Source organism: Perca flavescens, chromosome 10 (assembly GCF_004354835.1).
Source record: "Perca flavescens isolate YP-PL-M2 chromosome 10, PFLA_1.0, whole genome shotgun sequence".
Classification (NCBI taxonomy): Eukaryota; Metazoa; Chordata; class Actinopteri; order Perciformes; family Percidae; genus Perca; species Perca flavescens.
This window is the reverse complement of record NC_041340.1, coordinates 15,902,988-15,914,083: the sequence shown is the minus strand read 5'-3', so window position 1 is coordinate 15,914,083 and position 11,096 is coordinate 15,902,988. Positions and strand designations below refer to the sequence as shown.

General features: G+C 41.1%; 1 protein-coding gene across 2 annotated transcripts; it reads left to right on the top strand.

The window, feature by feature from the left end:
• Window positions 1–235: 235 nt before the first annotated feature.
• On the top strand, window positions 236–11,021 carry tex11 (testis expressed 11). 2 transcript variants are annotated; one of them, XM_028588670.1, is made up of 29 exons: window positions 236–509; window positions 2,359–2,471; window positions 2,748–2,832; window positions 3,006–3,085; window positions 3,169–3,249; window positions 3,361–3,480; window positions 3,707–3,787; window positions 3,905–3,990; window positions 4,065–4,122; window positions 4,214–4,309; window positions 4,413–4,494; window positions 4,884–4,962; window positions 5,110–5,261; window positions 5,395–5,480; window positions 5,712–5,849; window positions 5,991–6,093; window positions 6,225–6,349; window positions 6,806–6,891; window positions 7,152–7,205; window positions 7,317–7,357; window positions 7,470–7,547; window positions 7,684–7,754; window positions 8,669–8,782; window positions 8,992–9,064; window positions 9,177–9,326; window positions 9,423–9,531; window positions 9,656–9,776; window positions 10,391–10,558; window positions 10,752–11,021. In XM_028588670.1, exons 1-29 carry the CDS (start codon window positions 482–484, stop codon window positions 10,752–10,754), a joined length of 2,661 nt encoding a protein of 886 aa, XP_028444471.1. In that variant the 5' UTR covers window positions 236–481; the 3' UTR covers window positions 10,755–11,021. The 2 variants fall into 2 exon arrangements, with proteins under 2 accessions (XP_028444471.1, XP_028444470.1); XM_028588669.1 differs by having other exon boundaries at window positions 10,735–11,021.
• Window positions 11,022–11,096: the final 75 nt, after the last annotated feature.

Here is an 11,096-nt window from a genome sequence, read left to right as displayed (position 1 = left end):
AGTTTAGTGCAGTAGGCTAGCCTATGTGTTGAAGATGTAGACCTGCAATACAGTAAAATGTACTTCAGTCCCATTCTAGTGTAAATAAGCTATGTATGGCTAACGTTACAAGAAGTTCACACTAATCCAAAACTTGTTAGGGTTGTTTGTTACCTTCATAGACAGTGATTACCTTCAGGCCTATTGTTAATGCTTCCGGCTCTTCCTTTAGGCTCTTCCATCCATGGATGTTTCATCAACAGTATTTTCAAGGATGTAAGCCATAGTGATGATCATGCACAATTTATCTGGAGGGTGGCGGTAGTGCGCTAAGTTAGTCCGCATCCGCCGTTAAACAAGCAACTGAAGAAGAAGAAGAAGAAGGATGTTTCATCAGGGCCTCCTCCAACCCAACCTCGCGGGCATTTGTATCAGCTGTCAATCAAACAAGATGGCGCTGTAGGGAGCTAACATTATTATTTTCAGCGGTAAAACCTAAAACATGGAGCGGTTTGTTTTAACTGTAAAATGTGAGTAACTAGCTAGCTAGCTATCCCATTCAGCTGTTCTAACTGCTATTTGTAGACAGTTTTGGTTACGAATAACGTTCTGAGACTTCCAGCCTATCTGGGTCAGTAACCGTTAACCGTTGGCAAGGTAACCTATGCATAGAGTTCCTCTGCCATTAGCTAAGGTTACACTATGAGGCTACCTAGCTAGCCATGTTAGCTTGTTTATGTAGCTAGCTATGTTAACGTTAAAGTTACCTCCGCATTGACTTCTTCTGATTTAGCTATGCCCTTTACTTTGCTACCTTAGTCATGACCAAATAATTGAAGAGGATTTTATATTAGATAAGGTACATTATTATGTACCTTATGTACAACAAGCTTTTTTTATGATGTATTGCAAAACAAGTGAACAATAAGCTAGACATACCAGGGGTTAACGTGAAGTTTTAAATACATAATATCAAGAAAAAAAGAAAATAATTAAGCCTTTTTTTACACCAATACCAAGCTACCTTATTACTCAAAATGGTGCTTAATGGTCCGTGTAGCGGTAGCGCTTAGCTAGCTAGCTATCAGTTAAATTTTCTAAGCACAAACGGACATTTGGAAAAACAGAAAAATGGATTCCAATATCCAATTTTAATTTTTTTTCCCGCCTTGACAAATTAAAAAATTGGATCTTTAAACTGTTTTTCCAATTTTCAGTTTTTATTCAGAGGATCAGAAATTTAGAAAATTACAAAATTGCGTCTGGGCTCCTCTAAATGGCAGCTGCTGCGCTACAGAGCAGACTGGTACATCCCGCTGTAGAAGTCCTCCACAGTGAAATACAGTCACACTTTACACTGTTTAATGTTAGCTATCAGCATTTTAACCGCGATTTATCCAGCTGCTAGCTAAAGGTAGGCTAACGTTACATGCTGTCAGGTGTAGTGTAAAGTCGAGCACCGAAATGAGGCACCGAAACTTTCGTTCTTATTCGGTCTCGTTACTACCGTTTACGTCAGCACCGGTTCCCTATTGGCACCGAGTTTCGGTACCCAACACTACTATGGTTCCACCTAGCTACGCCCGCCCCCCCCACTCCAAACCATCAGTTGCAAGCACCTCTGACTCCAAAGTCTATCAGCTTTTGTTTTCTTTGGTCCATATGCAGTTAATGACCTGCATATTCCGCAAAGTAGAGGAAGAGAATACCATTTGCAGTATTGAATAATTGGACCTCAGACGCAATTTGTAATTTTATCAATTTCTGATCCTCTAAATAAAAAACAGAAAATTGAAAAAACAGGTTAAAGATCCAATTTTTTAATTTGTCAAGGTGGAAACAAATGAAAAATTGGATATTTGAACCCATTTTTCTGTTTTTCCAAATGTCCGTTTGTGCTTAGAAAATTGAACTGATAAGCGTTACACTGATCCTTAATTGACCCAATTATGACAAGATCACATAACTTAGCAAGGTAGTTATGCTATTCTTTGGACAGAAACGTATCTAGCTAGTCAATGACAATTTATTTAAACAATTGCTGAACTTAACGTTATTTTAAGTAAAAAAAAAAAAACAACAGCAAACATTTACTGGTTATGGCTTCTCAACTTTTGATGAGTTCGCTATTCTTATTTCATATCCTTGAATACTTTGGAATTTGGAAACTTGTGATGCATTTGTGATTTTGAGACTATATATAACTACACTAAATTAAACAATCAATACTAAAATAATATGTAATTTAAAAAAATGTGTTAGCCTAACAATAAGCTCATTAGAAGTGAAATTTGCTATTGCGACACTAACTTTTTCTGGGAAAACATTTGACTTATTTCAAGAAAAAAAAGTCAACATGTCTTAATTTGTTTGTTTGAGGTCTCACAGAGAATCTACTGCAGAGAAAGCTGACAGATTATGACGAGGTGATAGAGAAACTCTTCTCTGAAGTCTCTGGCCTAGAGGATTTCCCCAAAATACCAGATCCACAGGTAGATACAAGAATGTGAGAGAATTTGACTATAGTTTGACTGTAATAGTAAATAAAAAAAACTAAAGGAACAAAAAAACCTATCATATGTAATACCAAAAAGTATATCTCTAGTTGGCAGTGTTTTTTCCCCTCAAAAAGTGATGCAATGTAATGTAAAGCTTTACATCAGATCTATTTATCTAGTACTCTAGCATTAATGTCACCTTTATATGGCTATAAGTTGGCAGAATTTGTAGGTTGCATGCATATTTCTTTTTTCTTACTCATATTACAGCTTGAGGAGTGTGCCATCCAGCTGTGGAACTGGGCAGTTACTAAGAATGTGGGCACCTCTATAAGTAAAAATCAGAAAGCCAAAGGTACACTTCTAGTTGCAGTATTTATTTACATGATAATCTTACTGATGATCATGACACTTGAAAATACCCATACATATTATCTGAAGTGTTGGCACAATGTAAGGATTGCAAGCTGGAGAGGTCACGGTTGTGTCGTGTCACGTCACATTCAAATGCTTTCACCATCCTCACAGTGCGTCATGTCGCATGCAGTCTTCTGTACTGCTGTGAGCCTGAGAATCCAACAGAGGGCGTCATCCGCAAGCAGATCCTGGTAAGCAATACTGTAGGCATCGTCTGTGAGTGCTCAACATTTCAGGAGGAAAAAGTCTGTATGTCAGTGTCTAATCTTTACAGATGGCCAGCAAAACAGGGAGAACCTGGCTGGACTGCAAAAATCCCCAGATGGCGGATAACTTCTTAAGGTGTGCTGTCAAGGTAAAGAATAAGAAAAATAACACTCAAATTGAGAGAGCTTCAATCTATTCAAGTTTAGAGCAAACAGAAATAGGGTGTCTTTACAAATTATTCGACATTCAATATCCCTAGAGCCTGGAAACTCTCTATGGCCAACTGACGTCCAGGGGTGACGGAGCAGATGACATCACTTCATCCAAGGGGGATGTAGAGAAGGATCTGCTTCGAATTCTCTCATGCCAGGCAGAATCGGTGAGCTGTGGCGCATGTGATGTTCAACACTTTCAATGTGAATATTTGTTCTTGTGATATTTGGCAGCTGAGGAAGTGCTATTTTGAAAGACTTGCAGTGTGAAGTGTGAGACAGCTAAAATGTAAACCTAGAAACAATGAGAGGGGAAAATCTTATTCTGTGCTAATATGGAATGTTATACTGTTTGCTGACATTAAACAGGAAGTTCAAATCTCTTCTTTTCAGGCCTTAAGTCAAGGGAATAACCATGAGGCTGTGGTCTATGTGCAGCGCTGTAAAGACATGCTGCTGCGGCTACCTAAAGATGTAAATTTATAGTGTTATCACTATAACAACACTATATATTGTTGTTTCACATTTACATAACATATTGCTGTTGAAAGTGTAGGAGATGTTAACTCTGAATATATTTTTTCAATGTAGACTGCGTACCTCTCCCTTATGTGCTACAACTTTGGAATAGACTCTTACAATCTGAGAAAGTTTGAGGACAGCGCATTTTGGCTGAGGTAAATAGAATATTTTTTAAAAGCGAGAGCTTAGAAACAATGCAGTGGGAAAGCAACGTGTTCTTCTTTTTCAGCCAAAGCTATGAAATTGGGAAAATGAATGTGAAATATGCCCCTGGATCTGAAGTCCAGGTAAGACAGTGCAAAACTGAATTTAGTACAAACAACTGGTACACATTAAAATAGTAATTATTATTACTGTCTTCAATTTCCCTGACAATAGGCCAAGGTTTTGAGGCTCCTTGCCACTGTTTATTTAGAGTGGGACTGTCAGGGGTTTCAGGAGAAGGCTCTTAATGCTGTCAGCTTAGCAAACAAGGTGGGATATGAGAAATTATTTTCAAATTGTATTCTACATATGCATTTTTTTAAACATACACTTACAAAAAAAAGATGCTCTGTACCCAATTGCAATTTAACAGGAATGTGTGAGCGCCTCTGGGCTGTACTTAAAGATCAGAATACTCCTGAGATGTGGGGCCGCAGACGATCATATCAGAGCAGGTTAGTTATTACCCGAATCTCACTGAATTATTTATACAGAACTTCATTAACATAGGCAGCAGTGGGGCATCAGTGGCTGAGAGTTTAGAGAAGTAGATGCAAGAAGGAAATGTTGCTAATTTGATTCTCTGAGGCTACTAGAGAGAAAAGTGAATTTGGAAAAACTAAATATGGCTACTGATGAGTTTAATTGCTTCAGAAATATTCTAAGTGTCTACAGTGATGTAGCTACTAAGTCTGGTCAGGTGTTCCAGTAGAATTGCTCAGTCTCCAACAGTAGAAGATTGTGCTTGTACTGGGACCCTCCCAAGTGTTCCTGTGTGTCTATGGATAACTTGCACTTGAGTTAAATGCACATTTAAAAGCAGATCATAAAAATATGTTTTCAGGACTTAATGAGATGCTGAAATCTAATGTTTATCTTGAAGTGTGCCTGAGCACAGTGAAACTACTCATGTCTGAAGACAGGTAAAAACTTCAGCATCTTTGCTAGTACTCTACTACACTTTGCTCTTTGTAGAAACACACACATAGCCTATATAAACAAGGAATTTTTTTTAAGGAATGCCCAGATGCATGCTATTTAACTGAATGATATCTGTTTTATTTGCATAGAGAAGTGCTGGCATTTGAGTATTTGAAACGTGTGTGTCAACACTTTGAGTCTTCCCCTGACCTGGGAACTGCTCTTGTCTTGCACATTGAGCTACTGCTGCAGAGGGGCAAGGAGCTGTTGGGCAAACAGAAGATAGAGGATATCATCACTGGTACTTTATTTTTGCATTCCAGTTCTTGAATAAGTCTGATTTTAATAAGAATATGATCACATATATAATGCAGGTAATACACTGTAGATGTGCCTCTGTATTAGTATAACCATTCTTTTTTACACCCACACAGGCCACTATACAGGAAAACAGCTGACTCCACAGGCCCTCACTCGCCTACATGTCATGCTGTGGGATAAAGCGTCCAAACATTTCGAGGTATGCTAAATATAGCCTTGTTTATCCTTAATTCAAAAGCTATTTTTATAGTGTACATACACTTTTCAGCATTGTGGCTGAGAGATCAGCACTGTTGCCTCATAGCAAGGAGGCTGGTGGGCCCACACAATGCCCACGGCTCCTAAATAGTTAGGATAGGTTCAATGCAGAGGTTTCATTTCCACACAGAGATACATAAAGGATAACTTAATACTCTATATTTCTTCCCAGGCCAAGAACTATGCTGAGGCTCTTCAGTGGTATAACTACTCGCTGAGTTTTTTCAAAGCAGGTCAAATGGAGCCCAACTCAGCCAAACTGCAGAGGAACAGAGCTTCCTGTTTTCTGCAACTTAAGCAACTGGAAAAGGTAAGACAACTTGAGCCACAGCAGCAAGTCAGTGGTGCGTGACAGAACTCAGCAGCCCCAATGGCAAATGCTCCTGACACATTTTTACAGTTTATGTATGTGAGGTATGTTTGCTTGTATGTGAAACCTTGTGTTTATCAGGCCAAAGAAGCAATTAAAGAAGCAGAGAGATGTGATCCTGACAGCATTTTCACTCAGTTCAGTGTTTACAAGATTGCAGTGCATGAAAACAATGTGGAAAAAGGTATTTACAAAGCATTAGTTGTGTGATACATAACGAGTAAAAACAGATACGGTTATAGCACTGCTATTTTATTACAGCCACATTTTCAGCATATTCTGCGTGGTGATGATGAGGCTGTTGATTTGTACCAGCTGCAGAGGCAGTGAATGCAATGGGACTTCTGTCCAAGAGTCGTGTTGCCAGTGAGGATGGACTGCTGGTTTCTGAGAACGCTGCTTCCAATCTCCTCAGTCTGGCTGCTCAGATTGCTTTGGAGGTAGGACTCATCACTCGGCTCTGTACACCAGTTGTAAAAAATTGGGGAAATAATTAGTTTGGTTTGGTGGAATTATAACTTATCACTTGTCAAACTCTTATGGTGTTGTAGGGCTCCAAAACCCTGTGTTTAGTCCTCAAGAGCGATGCTTGCAGCCTGGAGTTTATGGGTGTGAAGCTGATGAGGGATCATGTCTTAAACACTGCACTGATCTGGGGAGGATGGCATGATAACGGATGTTTGGTTGTTTGTTACACATTTCCAGGAAAAGCTCCTCATTGGGTAAAAACAATCGGCTGGGATCAAAGATAGAACGTTACTGGTTACCACCTCCCCGGGCTATTTGCACATAAACATATAAATAAGTACTGACAAATGTTTTATAGTTACATGACACAGTTATTTGACTGGTGGGTGGTGGTATTAATGAGGAGGATGCATGTCGCCCTGTGACAGAATGAACAGCAGGAAACTGCCATGAAGGCTCTGGAGACCTTGTGTGAAAACTCCAAAGATGAAGCTCAGGTTCTGACTGCTCTCAGGTCAGATGCATTCAGCGTTCATGTGTTCAGACTGTGTAAACAAAACATGATGGTACAGTTTCACACATAAGATGACAACATTTAGTAGAGATGGCTTATATGCTGAGAGATTGTAGCGAGTCTGTTAGTTTTCCATACACCTCTATGATCCACTGACCTATATTCCCTTGCTTCTCCACTGAAAGTGTGTCTCTGTATAATACAGTTAGTAGGTGAAAGAAAGGAGGTCAACACCAGTTTCTCCATTCATCTTTTTATAGGTGTTTGGTTCGACTTGTGCTCTCCACAGTAGAAAAATCGAGTGATGAGATGAGGTGAGGGGAAGCGAAAGTACCTAATAGAGTGATTACATACTATTATTGATGCTGCTTTTAATCAAATCAGAACGGAGATTTACATTTACTACCTTACCTTACTCCATGTAGGAATGGGAATCTGGATGTCGTGCTGCCATATTTAAAAATGGGTGAGTACATATGCAACAATTGAGGTGTAATTGTATTTTGGGAAGAAATGTCTCAACTACAGTATCTGCTGTGCATCATAACCCACAAATGTTTTGTTTGCCATCACTGCAGCGCTGCAGAAACTTTCTCAGCAGTCCTGCATGACTGTTGAGCAACGCACAGAGGAATCTAACTGGTTCAGGAAGATTGGTACTAAGACTTTCTCTACTTGTCACTTCAATCTGGTATGCTATCGCTTAAACTAATTTTGTCTGTCTGTGTGTGTGTGTGTGTGTGTGTGGCTGTGGATGTGGGTGTGGGTGTGGGTTGGTGTATGTCCTTACAGCGTGGAACTCTGCTCTGCAGTGCGAGAAGAGCCCTGACAGAATGAGGGATTTCTTTGTGCTCTCTTACCAGGCAAGTGCCCTTATTAGCTTTGCCAGGTGGATTAATTAATATCAACAGTATGTGGGTATAGAGATCAATAACACCTGAACAGGGATTTAACATTGCTTTAGAAAGATAGTTTAAGATAAAGAATCTCTGTAACCCACAATGATCCATCTGACCTTTGACTTTACCTTCAACAGAACACCTGTATTTGCAAGTGGATTTTTAATATTTATTTCTCCATGAGATGTTGACTGTTGACTAGGGTTGGGCATCGTTTGGATTTTAACGATTCCGATTCCGATTCCAATTCCGATTCTTCCTTTCTATTCCGGTTCTTAGCGATTCCGATTCTTTGAGGGGAGAGTTGAAACGGGTCACATGCTTATTTCACAAATAAGAGGAAAGTTTTATTTTGATTCAATGGTGGGTTGCAGTTTTACCGGGCTTTTTCAACGTAAAATAAAGCCACACCAGAGCGCCGCTTACTGTGCTCCAAGGCTGCAACACAACAAGCGCCTGGCCTCTACGGAATCCAAAACTTACGCATGTTAAATTTGGAATCCATGATCAGATTTGAAACCAAATCCTCCAAACGATTCCAATAAAGAAACGATTACGCTGGAATCGTCATTTTTGAAACGATTCCGAGTAGGAATCGGTTCTCGATGCCCAACCCTACTGTTGACAGATGCATCCATGTCTGAGAACACCCCTGTACAATCAGAAGCTTCTGCTGTTGGATGTTGAGTCGATGTTTGAGAGAAACTGGGATGAAGTACTTTATTTTAGGCGGAATCATCAGATGCAATTGTTGAATTCTTTTCTACCACAAATATTCCAGTTTGTCCTGTGCTCAAAACTTTCACTTGTTTTGAACTAACCAACTTACCTTTGTTTTATTGCAATAATGGAAATATGACATCTGAATGAACCCGTAGCTCTCCCAGCTGTGCCCTCCTGATCGCACACTGCTCATGGGCCAGAAGACGTGTCTGCTAATGGCCGCCGCCGCCTCTCTGGAGATCTGCAGGAAGTCTCTTCACTCTGTCCAGGTGTGCCACCCACTCCCTCTGTCCATCTCCTACATTTAGCCCGCTCTCCAAATTTACCAATACCAGTGGTGAAGAGAGGTGACTAACCACATTATTGGTGCTGGCGTAGGCGTTTCATTTTGAAGTCCTCTGCCTTTGAACAGTAAGTGAACACTAGATGGCGATGATGAATCCAGAATACTCTTTTTATGTTTCCGTTTGGTTCACAGACTGAGGAGCTCACTCAGGCTCTGGAGCACATTCAGATCTGTTGGGAGGTCTGGAAAACCCTGAAAGCATCAGGTACCTTAAGTAGCTTCACTATCCGAAAAACAGCCATGTTTAATTATTTGCGCACATCTTACATTGATTTAAATGAAGCAAAGGAAATGTATTCTCACCACGTACTTGGCAGGAAGCTCCCCAATGGACCCAACAGACACACTGCTGCTGCTGTATGAATTTGAAGCTCGAGCAAAGCTGAATGACCCCAAGGTTGAGACAGTACTGGAGTCTGTCTTGGAGCTTGAAAATGTTGAAACCAAGGTGCTAGAGACCATTGCAGGTATTGTTCATCTCATCTCTGCCGACATGCCTAAAGAAACAGACACGTAGTATTTGCATTATGCTGGCATCTTTTTTTCTTTCTTTCTATATGGAGCCTTAGCCATGGAGCCTCCAGCCCACTTCCCTCTGCTGTGTAAGAAGGCCTTGAGGGTTGCTTTCTCCCTGCACAAGAAGCAACCACAGGCTGACCTGGCCCGCTGCAGGCATACCCATCTCTACTCTGCATGAAAACACCCTCAACATTTCATTAACGATCCATTCCCACAAAGTGTGTGTTGGGATGAAAGGTTTTCTGATTGTGTGCCTGTTGTTGTGTCCCTTTCTTAGCAAGTGTGTCCACAGCCTGATCAAGCTGTCCCTCCCAAGCGGTGTGTCAGAGGTGGAGGCCCATGTGCTCGAGGAGGTGTGGGACTACTACGAGGAGGCCCTGTCCATCATTGCAGCCGCAGTGAGTCAGCACCAATCACACATCGCCATCCGTTGGCACCCACCTCCTGTTCCCTCCAACAGAACTGCGCCATGCTATATAATTAACCCCCTCTCTTCCACTCCATGCCTGCCTACTGTCCTAGATGCCATTTTTTATCAATGGGCTTTCAGCCGCACTTCAATTAGCAGATGCTTCCATTCACCACCCCCTTCCTGCCAATTTGAATGTTAATGTGCTGTACAAGTCATCATACTGCCGGTGAGCTGCAGCTCTGAAAGAGGCATCAAATTATTGAGACATTACACTGCTTTAGAGGCAGTGCATATTTCCCCTTTGATTTTGAGTTATTATTCAAAAGCTGTGGAATTCTTTGGATCAAAGTGAAAGCCCAAGATTAAAGTGGTGTGAAAAACGAATGAAACTTTAGAAATGATAGACCTTCGAGTTTGTTTACGGTCTGTTTAGGACTCCAAAGCATTAGTAAAGGTTAACATACAGTTGAACAGGATTGGCTTAAAGTTACTCACAAGCTTTATCCACACAAAAAAAAAACACACACTTGGCTCAAGTGAGCCAGCCAGGTGGTCTCTGTTAAATGGCCTTTTGAACATCTTCCTGCTTTTTCTCTGTAGCCAGACGACTTCCCAGAGATGGAGACCCTGTGGCTGCTGACTCGGGCTTGGAACACAGGGATTTTGCTGTACAGCCTGGCTCAGTACCCCGAGGCTGAGAAGTGGTGTGGCCTCGCAATGAGCTTCATCCGCCACCTTGGATCACTGCAGGAGAGCTACGAGACACAGGTGCAGGACTGGTGGAAAGGAGGGGGTGGGCGGGGGTGAAGCAGACTGGGGTGGTTGTAGTACAAAGGCTTTGGCCCCAGAAACACACAGGTCTTATGCTGTATCAAGTATCATTGTAGACCTTTAAAGAGCCGAGAGCTTTGTAAGATTTACAGCTGTTTCTTGTGTGCTCACAGATGTCTGGTCTCTACAGTGAAATCCTGGACAGGTTGGACAAAGCCAAGAAGAACCTCATCATGGAGGAGTAAGCCAACAGGGACAGGTCAGCTGTCGTCAGCCGGGGGTAACTGCTTGTTCTGAGGGTCAATTTAAATTGAATCCGTTCTATAAGTTGCAGACAAATGTTATTAATGTTGTGGTAAAATGTTCATCAGATGTTCCAGTTTGGTAAAGTGATGCTTTAAATCTGTATAATTGTGTTGAGAGGTTAAGACACATACCACTTTCGTTTCAGCCTTTATCCCCCCCCACGCTACCTGTCTCTCTCTAGTCTCCTGTCAAAAAAGGCTAAACAGTCAATAAAAACAATCTAAAAAAG